General features: G+C 50.0%; 1 protein-coding gene across 1 annotated transcript in view; it reads right to left on the minus strand.

Annotated features, from left to right (window-relative positions):
• Positions 1 to 23,758, minus strand: part of LOC106570739 (beta-3 adrenergic receptor) — a 38,753-nt gene that overhangs the window by 3,475 nt on the left and 11,520 nt on the right. Inside the window, exons 2-3 of the mRNA XM_045723714.1 lie at positions 21,448 to 21,653; positions 20,704 to 20,927 (exon numbers count right to left, since the gene is read on the minus strand). Of these exons, the coding sequence (XP_045579670.1) occupies positions 20,704 to 20,927; positions 21,448 to 21,639 (416 nt within the window). The 5' untranslated portion in view covers positions 21,640 to 21,653. The remainder of the gene's footprint in view (positions 1 to 20,703; positions 20,928 to 21,447; positions 21,654 to 23,758) is intronic.

Consider the following 23,758-nt stretch of genomic DNA (forward strand, 5'->3'; position numbering starts at 1 on the left):
CCCTATCCACCTGGGTGGACTATGATCAGTAGCTAACTAGCCCTATCCACCTGGTTGGACTATGTTCAGCAGCTAACTAGCCCTATCCACCTGGGTGGACTATGATCAGCAGCTAACTAGTCTACATTCACCTGGGTGGCCTATGATCAGCAGCTAACTAGCCCTATCCACCTGGGTGGACTATGATCAGCAGCTAACTAGCCCTATCCACCTGGGTGGCCTATGATCAGCAGGTAACTAGCCCTATCCACCTGGGTGGATTATGATCAGCAGCTAACTAGTCTACATCCACCTGGGTGGCCTATGATCAGCAGCTAAATAGCCTTATCCACCTGGGTGGCCTATGATCAGCAGCTAACTAGCCCTATCCACCTGGGTGGCCTATGATCAGCAGCTAACTAGTCTACATTCACCTAGGTGGCCTATGATCAGCAGCTAACTAGCCCTATCCACCTGGGTGGCCTATGATTAGCAGCTAACTAGCCCTATCCACCTGGGTGGACTATGATCAGTAGCTAACTAGCCCTATCCACCTGGGTGGACTATGTTCAGCAGCTAACTAGTCCTATCCACCTGGGTGGACTATGATCAGCAGCTAACTAGTCTACATTCACCTGGGTGGCCTATGATCAGCAGCTAACTAGCCCTATCCACCTGGGTGGACTATGATCAGCAGCTAACTAGTCTACATTCACCTAGGTGGCCTATGATCAGCAGCTAACTAGTCTACATTCACCTGGGTGGCCTATGATCAGCAGCTAACTAGCCCTATCCACCTGGGTGGACTATGATCAGCAGCTAACTAGTCTACATTCACCTGGGTGGCCTATGATCAGCAGCTAACTAGCCCTATCCACCTGGGTGGACTATGATCAGCAGCTAACTAGCCCTATCCACCTGGGTGGCCTATGATCAGCAGCTAACTAGCCCTATCCACCTGGGTGGACTATGATCAGCAGCTAACTAGCCCTATCCACCTGGGTGGACTATGATCAGAAGCTAACTAGCCCTATCCACCTGGGTGGACTATGATCAGCAGCTAACTAGCCCTATCCACCTGGGTGGACTATGATCAGCAGCTAACTAGTCTACATCCACCTGGGTGGACTATGATCAGCAGCTAACTAGCCCTATCCACCTGGGTGGACTATGATCAGCAGCTAACTAGTCTACATTCACCTAGGTGGCCTATGATCAGCAGCTAACTAGTCTACATTCACCTGGGTGGCCTATGATCAGCAGCTAACTAGCCCTATCCACCTGGGTGGCCTATGATCAGCAGCTAACCAGCCCTATCCACCTGGGTGGACTATGATCAGCAGCTAACTAGCCCTATCCACCTGGGTGGACTATCATCAGCAGCTAACTAGTCTACATCCACCTGGGTGGCCTATGATCAGCAGCTAAATAGCCTTATCCACCTGGGTGGCCTATGATCAGCAGCTAACTAGTCTACATTCACCTGGGTGGCCTATGATCAGCAGCTAACTAGCCCTATCCACCTGGGTAGCCTATGATTAGCAGCTAACTAGCCCTATCCACCTGGGTGGACTATGATCAGTAGCTAACTAGCCCTATCCACCTGGGTGGACTATGTTCAGCAGCTAACTAGCCCTATCCACCTGGGTGGACTATGATCAGCAGCTAACTAGTCTACATTCACCTGGGTGGCCTATGATCAGCAGCTAACTAGCCCTATCCACCTGGGTGGACTATGATCAGCAGCTAACTAGTCTACATTCACCTAGGTGGCCTATGATCAGCAGCTAACTAGCCCTATCCACCTGGGTGGCCTATGATCAGCAGCTAACCAGCCCTATCCACCTGGGTGGACTATGATCAGCAGCTAACTAGCCCTATCCACCTGGGTGGACTATGATCAGCAGCTAACTAGTCTACATTCACCTAGGTGGCCTATGATCAGCAGCTAACTAGTCTACATTCACCTGGGTGGCCTATGATCAGCAGCTAACTAGCCCTATCCACCTGGGTGGCTTATGATCAGCAGCTAACTAGCCCTATCCACATGGGTGGACTATGATCAGTAGCTAAATAGCCCTATCCACCTGGGTGGACTATGTTCAGCAGCTAACTAGCCCTATCCACCTGGGTGGACTATGATCAGCAGCTAACTAGTCTACATTCACCTGGGTGGCCTATGATCAGCAGCTAACTAGCCCTATCCACCTGGGTGGACTAAGATCAGCAGCTAACTAGCCCTATCCACCTGGGTGGCCTATGATCAGCAGCTAACTAGTCTACATTCACCTGGGTGGCCTATGATCAGCAGCTAACTAGCCCTATCCACCTGGGTGGCCTATGATTAGCAGCTAACTAGCCCTATCCACCTGGGTGGACTATGATCAGTAGCTAACTAGCCCGATCCACCTGGGTGGACTATGTTCAGCAGCTAACTAGCCCTATCCACCTGGGTGGACTATGATCAGCAGCTAACTAGTCTACATTCACCTGGGTGGCCTATGATCAGCAGCTAACTAGCCCTATCCACCTGGGTGGACTATGATCAGCAGCTAACTAGCCCTATCCACCTGGGTGGCCTATGATCAGCAGCTAACTAGCCCTATCCACCTGGGTGGACTATGATCAGCAGCTAACTAACCCTATCCACCTGGGTGGACTATGATCAGCAGCTAACTAGCCCTATCCACCTGGGTGGACTATGATCAGCAGCTAACTAGCCCTATCCGAATGGGTGGACTATGATCAGCAGCTAACTAGTCCTATCCACCTGGGTGGACTATGATCAGCAGCTAACTAGCCCTATCCACCTGGGTGGACTATGATCAGCAGCTAACTAGTCTACATTCACCTAGGTGGCCTATGATCAGCAGCTAACTAGTCTACATTCACCTGGGTGGCCTATGATCAGCAGCTAACTAGCCCTATCCACCTGGGTGGCCTATGATCAGCAGCTAACCAGCCCTATCCACCTGGGTGGACTATGATCAGCAGCTAACTAGCCCTATCCACCTGGGTGGATTATGATCAGCAGCTAACTAGTCTACATCCACCTGGGTGGCCTATGATCAGCAGCTAAATAGCCTTATCCACCTGGGTGGCCTATGATCAGCAGCTAACTAGCCCTATCCACCTGGGTGGCCTATGATCAGCAGCTAACTAGTCTACATTCACCTAGGTGGCCTATGATCAGCAGCTAACTAGCCCTATCCACCTGGGTGGCCTATGATTAGCAGCTAACTAGCCCTATCCACCTGGGTGGACTATGATCAGTAGCTAACTAGCCCTATCCACCTGGGTGGACTATGTTCAGCAGCTAACTAGTCCTATCCACCTGGGTGGACTATGATCAGCAGCTAACTAGTCTACATTCACCTGGGTGGCCTATGATCAGCAGCTAACTAGCCCTATCCACCTGGGTGGACTATGTTCAGCAGCTAACTAGCCCTATCCACCTGGGTGGACTATGATCAGCAGCTAACTAGCCCTATCCACCTGGGTGGACTATGATCAGCAGCTAACTAGCCCTATCCACCTGGGTGGCCTATGATCAGCAGCTAACTAGCCCTATCCACCTGGGTGGACTATGATCAGCAGCTAACTAGCCCTATCCACCTGGGTGGACTATGATCAGCAGCTAACTAGCCCTATCCACCTGGGTGGACTATGATCAGCAGCTAACTAGCCCTATCCACCAGTGTGGACTATGATCAGCAGCTAACTAGTCTACATCCACCTGGGTGGACTATGATCAGCAGCTAACTAGCCCTATCCACCTGGGTGGACTATGATCAGCAGCTAACTAGTCTACATTCACCTAGGTGGCCTATGATCAGCAGCTAACTAGTCTACATTCACCTGGGTGGCCTATGATCAGCAGCTAACTAGCCCTATCCACCTGGGTGGCCTATGATCAGCAGCTAACCAGCTGTATCCACCTGGGTGAACTATGATCAGCAGCTAACTAGCCCTATCCACCTGGGTGGACTATGATCAGCAGCTAACTAGTCTACATTCACCTAGGTGGCCTATGATCAGCAGCTAACTAGTCTACATTCAACTGGGTGGCCTATGATCAGCAGCTAACTAGCCCTATCCACCTGGGTGGCCTATGATCAGCAGCTAACTAGCCCTATCCACCTGGGTGGACTATGATCAGTAGCTAACTAGCCCTATCCACCTGGTTGGACTATGTTCAGCAGCTAACTAGCCCTATCCACCTGGGTGGACTATGATCAGCAGCTAACTAGTCTACATTCACCTGGGTGGCCTATGATCAGCAGCTAACTAGCCCTATCCACCTGGGTGGACTATGATCAGCAGCTAACTAGCCCTATCCACCTGGGTGGCCTATGATCAGCAGGTAACTAGCCCTATCCACCTGGGTGGATTATGATCAGCAGCTAACTAGTCTACATCCACCTGGGTGGCCTATGATCAGCAGCTAAATAGCCTTATCCACCTGGGTGGCCTATGATCAGCAGCTAACTAGCCCTATCCACCTGGGTGGCCTATGATCAGCAGCTAACTAGTCTACATTCACCTAGGTGGCCTATGATCAGCAGCTAACTAGCCCTATCCACCTGGGTGGCCTATGATTAGCAGCTAACTAGCCCTATCCACCTGGGTGGACTATGATCAGTAGCTAACTAGCCCTATCCACCTGGGTGGACTATGTTCAGCAGCTAACTAGTCCTATCCACCTGGGTGGACTATGATCAGCAGCTAACTAGTCTACATTCACCTGGGTGGCCTATGATCAGCAGCTAACTAGCCCTATCCACCTGGGTGGACTATGATCAGCAGCTAACTAGTCTACATTCACCTAGGTGGCCTATGATCAGCAGCTAACTAGTCTACATTCACCTGGGTGGCCTATGATCAGCAGCTAACTAGCCCTATCCACCTGGGTGGACTATGATCAGCAGCTAACTAGTCTACATTCACCTGGGTGGCCTATGATCAGCAGCTAACTAGCCCTATCCACCTGGGTGGACTATGATCAGCAGCTAACTAGCCCTATCCACCTGGGTGGCCTATGATCAGCAGCTAACTAGCCCTATCCACCTGGGTGGACTATGATCAGCAGCTAACTAGCCCTATCCACCTGGGTGGACTATGATCAGAAGCTAACTAGCCCTATCCACCTGGGTGGACTATGATCAGCAGCTAACTAGCCCTATCCACCTGGGTGGACTATGATCAGCAGCTAACTAGTCTACATCCACCTGGGTGGACTATGATCAGCAGCTAACTAGCCCTATCCACCTGGGTGGACTATGATCAGCAGCTAACTAGTCTACATTCACCTAGGTGCCCTATGATCAGCAGCTAACTAGTCTACATTCACCTGGGTGGCCTATGATCAGCAGCTAACTAGCCCTATCCACCTGGGTGGCCTATGATCAGCAGCTAACCAGCCCTATCCACCTGGGTGGACTATGATCAGCAGCTAACTAGCCCTATCCACCTGGGTGGACTATCATCAGCAGCTAACTAGTCTACATCCACCTGGGTGGCCTATGATCAGCAGCTAAATAGCCTTATCCACCTGGGTGGCCTATGATCAGCAGCTAACTAGTCTACATTCACCTGGGTGGCCTATGATCAGCAGCTAACTAGCCCTATCCACCTGGGTGGCCTATGATTAGCAGCTAACTAGCCCTATCCACCTGGGTGGACTATGATCAGTAGCTAACTAGCCCTATCCACCTGGGTGGACTATGTTCAGCAGCTAACTAGCCCTATCCACCTGGGTGGACTATGATCAGCAGCTAACTAGTCTACATTCACCTGGGTGGCCTATGATCAGCAGCTAACTAGCCCTATCCACCTGGGTGGACTATGATCAGCAGCTAACTAGTCTACATTCACCTAGGTGGCCTATGATCAGCAGCTAACTAGCCCTATCCACCTGGGTGGCCTATGATCAGCAGCTAACCAGCCCTATCCACCTGGGTGGACTATGATCAGCAGCTAACTAGCCCTATCCACCTGGGTGGACTATGATCAGCAGCTAACTAGTCTACATTCACCTAGGTGGCCTATGATCAGCAGCTAACTAGTCTACATTCACCTGGGTGGCCTATGATCAGCAGCTAACTAGCCCTATCCACCTGGGTGGCTTATGATCAGCAGCTAACTAGCCCTATCCACATGGGTGGACTATGATCAGTAGCTAAATAGCCCTATCCACCTGGGTGGACTATGTTCAGCAGCTAACTAGCCCTATCCACCTGGGTGGACTATGATCAGCAGCTAACTAGTCTACATTCACCTGGGTGGCCTATGATCAGCAGCTAACTAGCCCTATCCACCTGGGTGGACTAAGATCAGCAGCTAACTAGCCCTATCCACCTGGGTGGCCTATGATCAGCAGCTAACTAGTCTACATTCACCTGGGTGGCCTATGATCAGCAGCTAACTAGCCCTATCCACCTGGGTGGCCTATGATTAGCAGCTAACTAGCCCTATCCACCTGGGTGGACTATGATCAGTAGCTAACTAGCCCGATCCACCTGGGTGGACTATGTTCAGCAGCTAACTAGCCCTATCCACCTGGGTGGACTATGATCAGCAGCTAACTAGTCTACATTCACCTGGGTGGCCTATGATCAGCAGCTAACTAGCCCTATCCACCTGGGTGGACTATGATCAGCAGCTAACTAGCCCTATCCACCTGGGTGGCCTATGATCAGCAGCTAACTAGCCCTATCCACCTGGGTGGACTATGATCAGCAGCTAACTAACCCTATCCACCTGGGTGGACTATGATCAGCAGCTAACTAGCCCTATCCACCTGGGTGGACTATGATCAGCAGCTAACTAGCCCTATCCGAATGGGTGGACTATGATCAGCAGCTAACTAGTCCTATCCACCTGGGTGGACTATGATCAGCAGCTAACTAGCCCTATCCACCTGGGTGGACTATGATCAGCAGCTAACTAGTCTACATTCACCTAGGTGGCCTATGATCAGCAGCTAACTAGTCTACATTCACCTGGGTGGCCTATGATCAGCAGCTAACTAGCCCTATCCACCTGGGTGGCCTATGATCAGCAGCTAACCAGCCCTATCCACCTGGGTGGACTATGATCAGCAGCTAACTAGCCCTATCCACCTGGGTGGACTATGATCAGCAGCTAACTAGTCTACATTCACCTGGGTGGCCTATGATCAGCAGCTAACTAGCCCTATCCACCTGGGTGGACTATGATCAGCAGCTAACTAGCCCTATCCACCTGGGTGGCCTATGATCAGCAGCTAACTAGCCCTATCCACCTGGGTGGACTATGATCAGCAGCTAACTAACCCTATCCACCTGGGTGGACTATGATCAGCAGCTAACTAGCCCTATCCACCTGGGTGGACTATGATCAGCAGCTAACTAGCCCTATCCACCTGGGTGGACTATGATCAGCAGCTAACTAGCCCTATCCACCTGGGTGGACTATGATCAGCAGCTAACTAGCCCTATCCACCTGGGTGGACTATGATCAGCAGCTAACTAGTCTACATCCACCTGGGTGGACTATGATCAGCAGCTAACTAGCCCTATCCACCTGGGTGGACTATGATCAGCAGCTAACTAGTCTACATTCACCTAGGTGGCCTATGATCAGCAGCTAACTAGTCTACATTCACCTGGGTGGCCTATGATCAGCAGCTAACTAGCCCTATCCACCTGGGTGGCCTATGATCAGCAGCTAACCAGCCCTATCCACCTGGGTGGACTATGATCAGCAGCTAACTAGCCCTATCCACCTGGGTGGACTATGATCAGCAGCTAACTAGTCTACATTCACCTAGGTGGCCTATGATCAGCAGCTAACTAGTCTACATTCACCTGGGTGGCCTATGATCAGCAGCTAACTAGCCCTATCCACCTGGGTGGCTTATGATCAGCAGCTAACTAGCCCTATCCACATGGGTGGACTATGATCAGTAGCTAACTAGCCCTATCCACCTGGGTGGACTATGTTCAGCAGCTAACTAGCCCTATCCACCTGGGTGGACTATGATCAGCAGCTAACTAGTCTACATTCACCTGGGTGGCCTATGATCAGCAGCTAACTAGCCCTATCCACCTGGGTGGACTAAGATCAGCAGCTAACTAGCCCTATCCACCTGGGTGGCCTATGATCAGCAGCTAACTAGTCTACATTCACCTGGGTGGCCTATGATCAGCAGCTAACTAGCCCTATCCACCTGGGTGGCCTATGATTAGCAGCTAACTAGCCCTATCCACCTGGGTGGACTATGATCAGTAGCTAACTAGCCCGATCCACCTGGGTGGACTATGTTCAGCAGCTAACTAGCCCTATCCACCTGGGTGGACTATGATCAGCAGCTAACTAGTCTACATTCACCTGGGTGGCCTATGATCAGCAGCTAACTAGCCCTATCCACCTGGGTGGACTATGATCAGCAGCTAACTAGCCCTATCCACCTGGGTGGCCTATGATCAGCAGCTAACTAGCCCTATCCACCTGGGTGGACTATGATCAGCAGCTAACTAACCCTATCCACCTGGGTGGACTATGATCAGCAGCTAACTAGCCCTATCCACCTGGGTGGACTATGATCAGCAGCTAACTAGCCCTATCCACCTGGGTGGACTATGATCAGCAGCTAACTAGTCTACATCCACCTGGGTGGACTATGATCAGCAGCTAACTAGTCCTATCCACCTGGGTGGACTATGATCAGCAGCTAACTAGTCTACATTCACCTAGGTGGCCTATGATCAGCAGCTAACTAGTCTACATTCACCTGGGTGGCCTATGATCAGCAGCTAACTAGCCCTATCCACCTGGGTGGCTTATGATCAGCAGCTAACTAGCCCTATCCACATGGGTGGACTATGATCAGTAGCTAACTAGCCCTATCCACCTGGGTGGACTATGTTCAGCAGCTAACTAGCCCTATCCACCTGGGTGGACTATGATCAGCAGCTAACTAGTCTACATTCACCTGGGTGGCCTATGATCAGCAGCTAACTAGCCCTATCCACCTGGGTGGACTAAGATCAGCAGCTAACTAGCCCTATCCACCTGGGTGGCCTATGATCAGCAGCTAACTAGTCTACATTCACCTGGGTGGCCTATGATCAGCAGCTAACTAGCCCTATCCACCTGGGTGGCCTATGATTAGCAGCTAACTAGCCCTATCCACCTGGGTGGACTATGATCAGTAGCTAACTAGCCCGATCCACCTGGGTGGACTATGTTCAGCAGCTAACTAGCCCTATCCACCTGGGTGGACTATGATCAGCAGCTAACTAGTCTACATTCACCTGGGTGGCCTATGATCAGCAGCTAACTAGCCCTATCCACCTGGGTGGACTATGATCAGCAGCTAACTAGCCCTATCCACCTGGGTGGCCTATGATCAGCAGCTAACTAGCCCTATCCACCTGGGTGGACTATGATCAGCAGCTAACTAACCCTATTCTCCTGGGTGGACTATGATCAGCAGCTAACTAGCCCTATCCACCTGGGTGGACTATGATCAGCAGCTAACTAGCCCTATCCACCTGGGTGGACTATGATCAGCAGCTAACTAGTCTACATCCACCTGGGTGGACTATGATCAGCAGCTAACTAGTCCTATCCACCTGGGTGGACTATGATCAGCAGCTAACTAGTCTACATTCACCTAGGTGGCCTATGATCAGCAGCTAACTAGTCTACATTCACCTGGGTGGCCTATGATCAGCAGCTAACTAGCCCTATCCACCTGGGTGGCCTATGATCAGCAGCTAACCAGCCCTATCCACCTGGGTGGACTATGATCAGCAGCTAACTAGCCCTATCGACCTGGGTGGACTATGATCAGCAGCTAACTAGTCTACATTCACCTAGGTGGCATATGATCAGCAGCTAACTAGTCTACATTCACCTGGGTGGCCTATGATCAGCAGCTAACTAGCCCTATCCACCTGGGTGGCCTATGATCAGCAGCTAACTAGCCCTATCCACCTGGGTGGACTATGATCAGTAGCTAACTAGCCCTATCCACCTGGGTGGACTATGTTCAGCAGCTAACTAGCACTATCCACCTGGGTGGACTATGATCAGCAGCTAACTAGTCTACATTCACCTGGGTGGCCTATGATCAGCAGCTAACTAGCCCTATCCACCTGGGTGGACTATGATCAGCAGCTAACTAGTCTACATCCACCTGGGTGGCCTATGATCAGCAGCTAAATAGCCTTATCCACCTGGGTGGCCTATGATCAGCAGCTAACTAGCCCTATCCACCTGGCTGGCCTATGATCAGCAGCTAACTAGTCTACATTCACCTGGGTGGACTACGATCAGCAGCTAACTAGCCCTATCCACCTGGGTGGCCTATGATCAGCAGCTAACTAGTCTACATTCACCTAGGTGGCCTATGATCAGCAGCTAACTAGTCTACATTCACCTAGGTGGACAATGATCAGCAGCTAACTAGCCCTATCCACCTGGGTGGACTATGATCAGCAGCTAACTAGCCCTATCCACCTGGGTGGACTATGATCAGCCGCTAACTAGTCTACATTCACCTGGGTGGCCTATGATCAGCAGCTAACTAGCACTATCCACCTGGGTGGCCTATGATCAGCAGCTAACTAGTCTACATTCACCTGGGTGGCCTATGATCAGCAGCTAACTAGCACTATCCACCTGGGTGGACTATGATCAGCAGCTAACTAGTCTACATTCACCTGGGTGGCCTATGATCAGCAGCTAACTAGCCCTATCCACCTGGGTGGCCTATGATCAGCAGCTAACTAGCCCTATCCACCTGGGTGGACTATGATCAGCAGCTAACTAGCCCTATCCACCTGGGTGGACTATGATCAGTAGCTAACTAGCCCTATCCACCTGGGTGGACTATGATCAGCAGCTAACTAGCCCTATCCACCTGGGTGGACTATGATCAGCAGCTAACTAGTCTACATCCACCTGGGTGGACTATGATCAGCAGCTAACTAGCCCTATCCACCTGGGTGGACTATGATCAGCAGCTAACTAGTCTACATTCACCTAGGTGGCCTATGATCAGCAGCTAACTAGTCTACATTCACCTGGGTGGCCTATGATCAGCAGCTAACTAGCCCTATCCACCTGGGTGGCCTATGATCAGCAGCTAACCAGCCCTATCCACCTGGGTGGACTATGATCAGCAGCTAACTAGCCCTATCCACCTGGGTGGACTATGATCAGCAGCTAACTAGTCTACATCCACCTGGGTGGCCTATGATCAGCAGCTAAATAGCCTTATCCACCTGGGTGGCCTATGATCAGCAGCTAACTAGCCCTATCCACCTGGGTGGCCTATGATCAGCAGCTAACTAGTCTACATTCACCTGGGTGGCCTATGATCAGCAGCTAACTAGCCCTATCCACCTGGGTGGCCTATGATTAGCAGCTAACTAGCCCTATCCACCTGGGTGGACTATGATCAGTAGCTAACTAGCCCTATCCACCTGGGTGGACTATGTTCAGCAGCTAACTAGCCCTATCCACCTGGGTGGACTATGATCAGCAGCTAACTAGTCTACATTCACCTGGGTGGCCTATGATCAGCAGCTAACTAGCCCTATCCACCTGGGTGGACTATGATCAGCAGCTAACTAGTCTACATTCACCTAGGTGGCCTATGATCAGCAGCTAACTAGTCTACATTCACCTGGGTGGCCTATGATCAGCAGCTAACTAGCCCTATCCACCTGGGTGGCCTATGATTAGCAGCTAACTAGCCCTATCCACCTGGGTGGACTATGATCAGTAGCTAACTAGCCCGATCCACCTGGGTGGACTATGTTCAGCAGCTAACTAGCCTTATCCACCTGGGTGGACTATGATCAGCAGCTAACTAGTCTACATTCACCTGGGTGGCCTATGATCAGCAGCTAACTAGCCCTATCCACCTGGGTGGACTATGATCAGCAGCTAACTAGCCCTATCCACCTGGGTGGCCTATGATCAGCAGCTAACTAGCCCTATCCACCTGGGTGGACTATGATCAGCAGCTAACTAACCCTATCCACCTGGGTGGACTATGATCAGCAGCTAACTAGCCCTATCCACCTGGGTGGACTATGATCAGCAGCTAACTAGCCCTATCCACCTGGGTGGACTATGATCAGCAGCTAACTAGCCCTATCCACCTGGGTTGACTATGATCAGCAGCTAACTAGCCCTATCCACCTGGGTGGACTATGATCAGCAGCTAACTAGTCTACATCCACCTGGGTGGACTATGATCAGCAGCTAACTAGCCCTATCCACCTGGGTGGACTATGATCAGCAGCTAACTAGTCTACATTCACCTAGGTGGCCTATGATCAGCAGCTAACTAGTCTACATTCACCTGGGTGGCCTATGATCAGCAGCTGACTAGCCCTATCCACCTGGGTGGCCTATGATCAGCAGCTAACCAGCCCTATCCACCTGGGTGGACTATGATCAGCAGCTAACTAGCCCTATCCACCTGGGTGGACTATGATCAGCAGCTAACTAGTCTACATTCACCTAGGTGGCCTATGATCAGCAGCTAACTAGTCTACATTCACCTGGGTGGCCTATGATCAGCAGCTAACTAGCCCTATCCACCTGGGTGGCTTATGATCAGCAGCTAACTAGCCCTATCCACATGGGTGGACTATGATCAGTAGCTAACTAGCCCTATCCACCTGGGTGGACTATGTTCAGCAGCTAACTAGCCCTATCCACCTGGGTGGACTATGATCAGCAGCTAACTAGTCTACATTCACCTGGGTGGCCTATGATCAGCAGCTAACTAGCCCTATCCACCTGGGTGGACTAAGATCAGCAGCTAACTAGCCCTATCCACCTGGGTGGCCTATGATCAGCAGCTAACTAGTCTACATTCACCTGGGTGGCCTATGATCAGCAGCTAACTAGCCCTATCCACCTGGGTGGCCTATGATTAGCAGCTAACTAGCCCTATCCACCTGGGTGGACTATGATCAGTAGCTAACTAGCCCGATCCACCTGGGTGGACTATGTTCAGCAGCTAACTAGCCCTATCCACCTGGGTGGACTATGATCAGCAGCTAACTAGTCTACATTCACCTGGGTGGCCTATGATCAGCAGCTAACTAGCCCTATCCACCTGGGTGGACTATGATCAGCAGCTAACTAGCCCTATCCACCTGGGTGGCCTATGATCAGCAGCTAACTAGCCCTATCCACCTGGGTGGACTATGATCAGCAGCGAACTAACCCTATCCACCTGGGTGGACTATGATCAGCAGCTAACTAGCCCTATCCACCTGGGTGGACTATGATCAGCAGCTAACTAGTCTACATCCACCTGGGTGGACTATGATCAGCAGCTAACTAGTCCTATCCACCTGGGTGGACTATGATCAGCAGCTAACTAGTCTACATTCACCTAGGTGGCCTATGATCAGCAGCTAACTAGTCTACATTCACCTGGGTGGCCTATGATCAGCAGCTAACTAGCCCTATCCACCTGGGTGGCCTATGATCAGCAGCTAACCATCCCTATCCACCTGGGTGGACTATGATCAGCAGCTAACTAGCCCTATCGACCTGGGTGGACTATGATCAGCAGCTAACTAGTCTACATTCACCTAGGTGGCATATGATCAGCAGCTAACTAGTCTACATTCACCTGGGTGGCCTATGATCAGCAGCTAACTAGCCCTATCCACCTGGGTGGCCTATGATCAGCAGCTAACTAGCCCTATCCACCTGGGTGGACTATGATCAGTAGCTAACTAGCCCTATCCACCTGGGTGGACTATGTTCAGCAGCTAACTAGCACTATCCACCTGGGTGGACTATGATCAGCAGCTAACTAGTCTACATTCACCTGGGTGGCCTATGATCAGCAGCTAACTAGCCCTATCCACCTGGGTGGACTATGATCAGCAGCTAACTAGTCTACATCCACCTGGGTGGCCTATGATCAGCAGCTAAATAGCCTTATCCACCTGGGTGGCCTATGATCAGCAGCTAACTAGCCCTATCCACCTGGCTGGCCTATGATCAGCAGCTAACTAGTCTACATTCACCTGGGTGGACTACGATCAGCAGCTAACTAGCCCTATCCACCTGGGTGGCCTATGATCAGCAGCTAACTAGTCTACATTCACCTAGGTGGCCTATGATCAGCAGCTAACTAGTCTACATTCACCTAGGTGGACAATGATCAGCAGCTAACTAGCCCTATCCACCTGGGTGGACTATGATCAGCAGCTAACTAGCCCTATCCACCTGGGTGGACTATGATCAGCCGCTAACTAGTCTACATTCACCTGGGTGGCCTATGATAAGCAGCTAACTAGCACTATCCACCTGGGGGGACTATGATCAGCCGCTAACTAGCCCTATCCACCTGGGTGGACTATGTTCAGCGGCTAACTAGCCCTATCCACCTGGGTGGACTATGATTAGCAGCTAACTAGTCTACATCCACCTGGGTGGACTATGATCAGCAGCCAACTAGCCCTATCCACCTGGGTGGACAATGATCAGCAGCTAACTAGCCCTATCCACCTGGGTGGACTATGATCAGCAGCTAACTAGTCTACATTCACCTGGGTGGCCTATGATCAGCAGCTAACTAGCCCTATCCACCTGGGTGGACTATGATCAGCAGCTAACTAGCCCTATCCACCTGGGTGGACTATGATCAGCAGCTAACTAGCCCTATCCACCTGGGTGGACTATGATCAGCAGCTAACTAGTCTACATCCACCTGGGTGGACTATGATCAGCAGCTAACTAGCCCTATCCACCTGGGTGGACTATGATCAGCAGCTAACTAGTCTACATTCACCTAGGTGGCCTATGATCAGCAGCTAACTAGTCTACATTCACCTGGGTGGCCTATGATCAGCAGCTAACTAGCCCTATCCACCTGGGTGGACTATGATCAGCAGCTAACTAGCCCTATCCACCTGGGTGGACTATGATCAGTAGCTAACTAGCCCTATCCACCTGGGTGGACTATGTTCAGCAGCTAACTAGCCCTATCCACCTGGGTGGACTATGATCAGCAGCTAACTAGTCTACATTCACCTGGGTGGCCTATGATCAGCAGCTAACTAGCCCTATCCACCTGGGTGGACTATGATCAGCAGCTAACTAGCCCTATCCACCTGGGTGGACTATGATCAGCAGCTAACTAGCCCTATCCACCTGGGTGGACTATGATCAGCAGCTAACTAGTCTACATCCACCTGGGTGGACTATGATCAGCAGCTAACTAGCCTTATCCACCTGGGTGGACTATGATCAGCAGCTAACTAGTCTACATTCACCTGGGTGGCCTATGATCAGCAGCTAACTAGCCCTATCCACCTGGGTGGCCTATGATCAGCAGCTAACCAGCCCTATCCACCTGGGTGGACTATGATCAGCAGCTAACCAGCCCTATCCACCTGGGTGGACTATGATCAGCAGCTAACTAGTCTACATTCACCTAGGTGGCCTATGATCAGCAGCTAACTAGTCTACATTCACCTGGGTGGCCTATGATCAGCAGCTAACTAGCCCTATCCACCTGGGTGGCCTATGATCAGCAGCTAACTAGCCCTATCCACCTGGGTGGACTATGATCAGTAGCTAACTAGCCCTATCCACCTGGGTGGACTATGTTCAGCAGCTAACTAGCCCTATCCACCTGGGTGGACTATGATCAGCAGCTAACTAGTCTACATTCACCTGGGTGGCCTGTGATCAGCAGCTAACTAGTCTACATCCACCTGGGTGGACTATGATCAGCAGCTAACTAGCCCTATCCACCTGGGTGGACTATGATCAGCAGCTAACTAGTCTACATCCACCTGGGTGGCCTATGATCAGCAGCTAAATAGCCTTATCCACCTGGGTGGCCTATGATCAGCAGCTAACTAGCCCTATCCACCTGGGTGGCCTATCATCAGCAGCTAACTAGTCTACATTCACCTGGGTGGACTACGATCAGCAGCTAACTAGCCCTATCCACCTGGGTGGCCTATGATCAGCAGCTAACTAGTCTACATTCACCTAGGTGGCCTATGATCAGCAGCTAACTAGTCTACATTCACCTAGGTGGACAATGATCAGCAGCTAACTAGCCCTATCCACCTGGGTGGACTATGATCAGCAGCTAACTAGCCCTATCCACCTGGGTGGACTATGATCAGCCGCTAACTAGTCTACATTCACCTGGGTGGCCTATGATCAGCAGCTAACTAGCCCTATCCACCTGGGGGGACTATGATCAGCCGCTAACTAGCCCTATCCACCTGGGTGGACTATGTTCAGCGGCTAACTAGCCCTATCCACCTGGGTGGACTATGATCAGCAGCTAACTAGTCTACATCCACCTGGGTGGACTATGATCAGCAGCCAACTAGCCCTATCCACCTGGGTGGACAATGATCAGCAGCTAACTAGCCCTATCCACCTGGGTGGACTATGATCAGCAGCTAACTAGTCTACATTCACCTGGGTGGCCTATGATCAGCAGCTAACTAGCCCTATCCACCTGGGTGGACTATGATCAGCAGCTAACTAGTCTACATCCACCTGGGTGGACTATGATCAGCAGCTAACTAGCCCTATCCACCTGGGTGGACTATGATCAGCAGCTAACTAGTCTACATTCACCTAGGTGGCCTATGATCAGCAGCTAACTAGTCTACATTCACCTGGGTGGCCTATGATCAGCAGCTAACTAGCCCTATCCACCTGGGTGGCCTATGATTAGCAGCTAACTAGCCCTATCCACCTGGGTGTATGATCAGTAGCTAACTAGCCCTATCCACCTGGGTGGACTATGTTCAGCAGCTAACTAGCCCTATCCACCTGGGTGGACTATGATCAGCAGCTAACTAGTCTACATTCACCTGGGTGGCCTATGATCAGCAGCTAACTAGCCCTATCCACCTGGGTGGACTATGATCAGCAGCTAACTAGCCCTATCCACCTGGGTGGCCTATGATCAGCAGCTAACTAGCCCTATCCACCTGGGTGGACTATGATCAGCAGCTAACTAGCCCTATCCACCTGGGTGGACTATGATCAGCAGCTAACTAGCCCTATCCACCTGGGTGGACTATGATCAGCAGCTAACTAGCCCTATCCACCTGGTTGGACTATGATCAGCAGCTAACTACTCTACATCCACCTGGGTGGACTATGATCAGCAGCTAACTAGCCCTATCCACCTGGGTGGACTATGATCAGCAGCTAACTAGTCTACATTCACCTAGGTGGCCTATGATCAGCAGCTAACTAGTCTACATTCACCTGGGTGGCCTATGATCAGCAGCTAACTAGCCCTATCCACCTGGGTGGCCTATGATCAGCAGCTAACCAGCCCTATCCACCTGGGTGGACTATGATCAGCAGCTAACCAGCCCTATCCACCTGGGTGGACTATGATCAGCAGCTAACTAGTCTACATTCACCTAGGTGGCCTATGATCAGCAGCTAACTAGTCTACATTCACCTGGGTGGCCTATGATCAGCAGCTAACTAGCCCTATCCACCTGGGTGGCCTATGATCAGCAGCTAACTAGCCCTATCCACCTGGGTGGACTATGATCAGTAGCTAACTAGCCCTATCCACCTGGGTGGACTATGTTCAGCAGCTAACTAGCCCTATCCACCTGGGTGGACTATGATCAGCAGCTAACTGGTCTACATTCACCTGGGTGGCCTGTGATCAGCAGCTAACTAGTCTACATCCACCTGGGTGGACTATGATCAGCAGCTAACTAGCCCTATCCACCTGGGTGGACTATGATCAGCAGCTAACTAGCCCTATCCAACTTGGTGGACTATGATCTGCAGCTAACTAGTCTACATCCACCTGGGTGGCCTATGATCAGCAGCTAACTAGCCTTATCCACCTGGGTGGCCTATGATCAGCAGCTAACTAGTCTACATCCACTTGGGTGACCTATGATCAGCAGTTAACTAGCCCTATCCACCTGGGTGGCCTATGATCAGCAGCTAACTAGCCCTATCCACCTGGGTGGCCTATGATCAGCAGCTAACTCGCCTACATTCACCTGGGTGGACTACGATCAGCAGCTAACTAGTCTACATTCACCTGGGTGGACTATGATCAGCAGCTAACTAGCCCTATCCACCTGGGTGGCCTATGATCAGCAGCTAACTAGCCTACATTAACCTGGGTGGACTATGATCAGCAGCTAACTAGCCCTATCCACCTGGGTGGACTATGATCAGCAGCTAACTAGTCTACATCCACCTGGGTGGACTATGATCAGCAGCTAACTAGCCCTATCCACCTGGGTGGACTATGATCAGCAGCTAACTAGTCTACATTCACCTAGGTGGCCTATGATCAGCAGCTAACTAGTCTACATTCACCTGGGTGGCCTATGATCAGCAGCTAACTAGCCCTATCCACCTGGGTGGCCTATGATCAGCAGCTAACTAGCCCTATCCACCTGGGTGGACTATGATCAGCAGCTAACTAGCCCTATCCACCTGGGTGGACTATGTTCAGCAGCTAACTAGCCCTATCCACCTGGGTGGACTATGATCAGCAGCTAACTAGCCCTATCCACCTGGGTGGCCTATGATCAGCAGCTAACTAGTCTACATCCACTTGGGTGACCTATGATCAGCAGTTAACTAGCCCTATCCACCTGGGTGGCCTATGATCAGCAGCTAACTAGCCCTATCCACCTGGGTGGCCTATGATCAGCAGCTAACTCGCCTACATTCACCTGGGTGGACTACGATCAGCAGCTAACTAGTCTACATTCACCTGGGTGGACTATGATCAGCAGCTAACTAGCCCTATCCACCTGGGTGGCCTATGATCAGCAGCTAACTAGCCTACATTAACCTGGGTGGACTATGATCAGCAGCTAACTAGCCCTATCCACCTGGGTGGACTATGATCAGCAGCTAACTAGCCCTATCCACCTGGGTGGACTATGTTCAGCAGCTAACTAGCCCTATCCACCTGGGTGGACTATGATCAGCAGCTAACTAGCCCTATCCACCTGGGTGGACTATGATCAGCAGCTAACTAGTCTACATCCACCTGGGTGGCCTATGATCAGCAGCTAACTAGCCTTATCCACCTGGGTGGCCTATGATCAGCAGCTAACTAGTCTACATCCACCTGGGTGACCTATGATCAGCAGCTAACTAGCCCTATCCACCTGGGTGGCCTATGATCAGCAGCTAACTAGCCCTATCCACCTGGGTGGCCTATGATCAGCAGCTAACTCGCCTACATTCACCTGGGTGGACTATGATCAGCAGCTAACTAGTCTACATTCACCTGGGTGGACTATGATCAGCAGCTAACTAGCCCTATCCACCTGGGTGGCCTATGATCAGCAGCTAACTAGCCTACATTCACCTGGGTGGACTATGATCAGCAGCTAACTAGCCCTATCCACCTGGGTGGACTATCATCAGCAGCTAACTAGTCTACATCCACCTGGGTGGACTATGATCAGCAGCTAACTAGCCCTATCCACCTGGGTGGCCTATGATCAGCAGCTAACTAGTCTACATTCACCTAGGTGGCCTATGATCAGCAGCTAACTAGTCTACATTCACCTGGGTGGCCTATGATCAGCAGCTAACTAGCCCTATCCACCTGGGTGGCCTATGATCAGCAGCTAACTAGCCCTATCCACCTGGGTGGACTATGATCAGCAGCTAACTAGCCCTATCCACCTGGGTGGACTATGTTCAGCAGCTAACTAGCCCTATCCACCTGGGTGGACTATGATCAGCAGCCAACTAGTCTACATTCACCTGGGTGGCCTATGATCAGCAGCTAACTAGTCTACATCCACCTGGGTGGACTATGATCCGCAGCTAACTAGCCCTATCCACCTGGGTGGACTATGATCAGCAGCTAACTAGCCCTATCCACCTGGGTGGACTATGATCAGCAGCTAACTAGTCTACATCCACCTGGGTGGCCTATGATCAGCAGCTAACTAGCCTTATCCACCTGGGTGGCCTATGATCAGCAGCTAACTAGTCTACATCCACCTGGGTGACCTATGATCAGCAGCTAACTAGCCCTATCCACCTGGGTGGCCTATGATCAGCAGCTAACTAGCCCTATCCACCTGGGTGGCCTATGATCAGCAGCTAACTCGCCTACATTCACCTTGGTGGACTATGATCAGCAGCTAACTAGTCTACATTCACCTGGGTGGACTATGACAGGCAGCTAACTAGCCCTATCCACCTGGGTGGCCTATGATCAGCAGCTAACTAGCCTACATTCACCTGGGTGGACTATGATCAGCAGCTAACTAGCCCTATCCACCTGGGTGGACTATGATCAGCAGCTAACTAGCCCTATCCACCTGGGTGCACTATGATCAGCAGCTAACTAGTCTACATCCACCTGGGTGGACTATGATCAGCAGCTAACTAGCCCTATCCACCTGGGTGGACTATGATCAGCAGCTAACTAGTCTACATTCACCTGGGTGGCCTATGATCAGCATCTAACTAGCCCTATCCACCTGGGTGGACTATGATCAGTGCTAACTAGCCCTATCCACCTGGGTGGACTATGTTCAGCAGCTAACTAGCCCTATCCACCTGGGTGGACTATGATCAGTGCTAACTAGCCCTATCCACCTGGGTGGACTATGATCAGCAGCTAACTAGCCCTATCCACCTTGGTGGACTATGATCAGCAGCTAACTAGCCTCATCCACCTGGGTGACCTACCTGGGGCTCACGATCCTCTGGTACTGGAGCGGCAGCAGGATGGCCACATAGCGCTCTGCGGCTACCGCTAGCAGGCTGAGGATGGAGCTCTCAGTTAGCACGATGAGCACGCTGAGGAGGAGCAGACACAGAGGCAGGTTGTGACGCGGCTGGCCCAGGTCGGTCAACACGGCACACGGGATCGCCAGCACGCCCACAAAGATGTCGGCCATCGCAAGCGACACCTGGGAAAGGGGATCGAGGAGAGATATAAGTTCCTTTTGAAGTTTCTTCCTGGGTTCTTTTGGTTTCTATTAGCTCATCTTCTCCACAGAGTTAGATAGAGGATTCATTTTTGTATGCGTGCCATTATTGTATTTGTAAAGTAGTACATTTTCTTCTCGTGTTTGAAAAAAGTGTACGGTTAATATTGGTGATTTACCTCCACCTGCAGTGCTGGAGTACTGAACCAAATCTTTTGTCGTTAATTTATTGTGGCCACTAGGTGGTGGTGATATAGCGTCAATCCATTTACTAACCATAAACAATCCAATTTGAAGAAGACAATACTCAGACCATTGGCTGATCGCTCCCAACCATAGGAATCCCCACCCAGTTGACTACTTTAAAATGGTGGAAGTCCTGAATGGCAATGCCCATGCTAAAACAGGTTTTATCCATCCAGAGTCAACTATCTATCTCTATGATCTTCCTGCTTCCCATAGGGACCTTTTTAACAGTGTAACACGTTTCTCAGCCTCTCACCAGGAAGTAGTTGGTGACGGTGCGTAGCTTCCGGTTTTGGTTCACGGCTAGACAGACCAGGATATTCCCAGCGATAGCGAGGAGAGCAATGAGCAGCTCAGCGGCGATGTAGGGCCAAGTAATACCGGGGACGGGGACGTGGCTACTGGAGAGTTGGAATGCATCACATCTATCCCTGGTACTGATGTTCATACTGATAATACTACCTGTTGATAAACACACACATACACACAAAGTAAAATACAGTTCATGTTCAAAACATTTCATTACACTTTTTCCTTCAGCTTGCAACCTTGCGTTTACCTAGAGCTGGTTAAAAGGTTAGGCTATGTTAAAGAGGATAGAATTGAGAGACAATGGTACCTGTGTACCTGACTGTTAAGATAGACCCTCCTCCTCCCACTGTCACTCAGCTGTCTTCTGACCTGTAGTCTACAGAGTGAAAACACTACCTCCCACCGTCACTCAGCTGTCTTCTGACCTGTAGTCTACAGAGTGAAAACACTACCTCCCACCGTCACTCAGCTGTCTTCTGACCTGTAGTCTACAGAGTGAAAACACTACCTCCCACCGTCACTCAGCTGTCTTCTGACCTGTAGTCTACAGAGTGAAAACACTACCTCCCACCGTCACTCAGCTGTCTTCTGACCTGTAGTCTACAGAGTGAAAACACTACCTCCCACCGTCACTCAGCTGTCTTCTGACCTGTAGTCTACAGAGTGAAAACACTACCTCCCACCGTCACTCAGCTGTCTTTTGACCTGTAGTCTACAGAGTGAAAACACTTCCTCATGATTTAAAAAAAATATTAATTGTTCACTCACTCTTTATTCTCTGATCTGCCTATTCCTTGTGCTCACCTGCTAAGCCGTGAAATCGACCCTGACTATTGACAAGCACACACACAGACACACACACAGACACAGTGTGCATTTCTATTTAACCAGTCTGATAGTGGATGTAAGTTCATTCAAACAGCAGCTGGTGATGAATAGATTAATTTTCTTTCAACGGTCGATTGTATGTACAGTATGGACAGAATATTCAATGAAAACAATCCCTCTAATAACATCCCAGAAAACCAAAATTGGTTCTGTGAAAGTGTAACAGAACATTTGATAGGTCGCGGCAAATGTTCTCATAACACAAAAACGGTCTAGTTGTGCTTATGATCATAGAATGTTTGTATAAAACATTTGCCTGATGTTGCAAGAATGTTCCTAGAACACATTTCATCTGTTATTTAATGGTTCCCAGAATGTTTCATTAGGTCGTGGGAACATCACAAAAACTGTCCAGTTGTGTGGATGATTCTACAATGTTTCTTTTAGGGTGCCAAAAACAGGCACCTGATGTTACAAGAACGTTCCCAGAATACATTTCTCCCTTAAAAGGTTCCCATAAATATTATTTCGGTTGTGGGAACATTGTGGAGATATGACAAGAGATATGTTCCTAAAACACAAAAACATTCAAGTTCTGTTGACATTCAGATTATATTTTTATCAGGGTGCACAAACAATTCCTTTGATGTTGCTAGAACGTTGACAGAACAACCTTTCACTTCTTTATAGATTCCCCAGAACATTAAAACCTCTTTGGGCTAGGGGGCAGTATTTTCACGTCCGGATGAAAAGCGGGCTGTTACTCAGGCCCAGAAGCTAGGATATGCATATGCATGGTAGTATTGGATAGAAAACAGTCTAAAGTTTCTAAAACTGTTAAAATAATGTATGTGAGTATAAAAGAACTGATTTGGCAGGCGAAACCCTGAGCACAATCCATCCAGGGAATTCTTTTTTTTTAGGTCATTGTGTTTTCCAATGTTTTTCTATGGGAAACCTAATCTATTAGGGCCCAGATTGCAGTTCCTATGGCTTCCACTTGATGTCAACAGTCTTCAGAAATTGTTTGATGTTTTTCTTTTGAGAAATTAAGAAGTTGTCCTATTCTTTCCATCTGTCACTCAGATAGACTCAAGACTTTTGGTGCACGTGAACAAGAGCGCACACTCCTCGTTATTTTTCTTCGGTATTAGAAACAGTTTATCCCATCTTAAATTTGATTGATTATTTACATTTTAGGGTACCTGAGGTTAGATTAGAAACATTGTTTGAAATGTTTGGACCAAGTTTATAGGTAACTTATTAGATAGTTTGTAGTCATGTTGGGCGAGTTGGAACCGGTGTATTTCTGAATCAAACGCGCCAAATAAATGGACATTTTGGGGATATAAAGAAGGAATTTATTGAACAAAATGACCATTCATTGTGTCACTGGGACATTTGGGATTGAAAAAAAAGATGAAGGT

This window comes from Salmo salar, chromosome ssa09, assembly GCF_905237065.1.
Source record: "Salmo salar chromosome ssa09, Ssal_v3.1, whole genome shotgun sequence".
In the NCBI taxonomy this organism is placed as follows: Eukaryota; Metazoa; Chordata; class Actinopteri; order Salmoniformes; family Salmonidae; genus Salmo; species Salmo salar.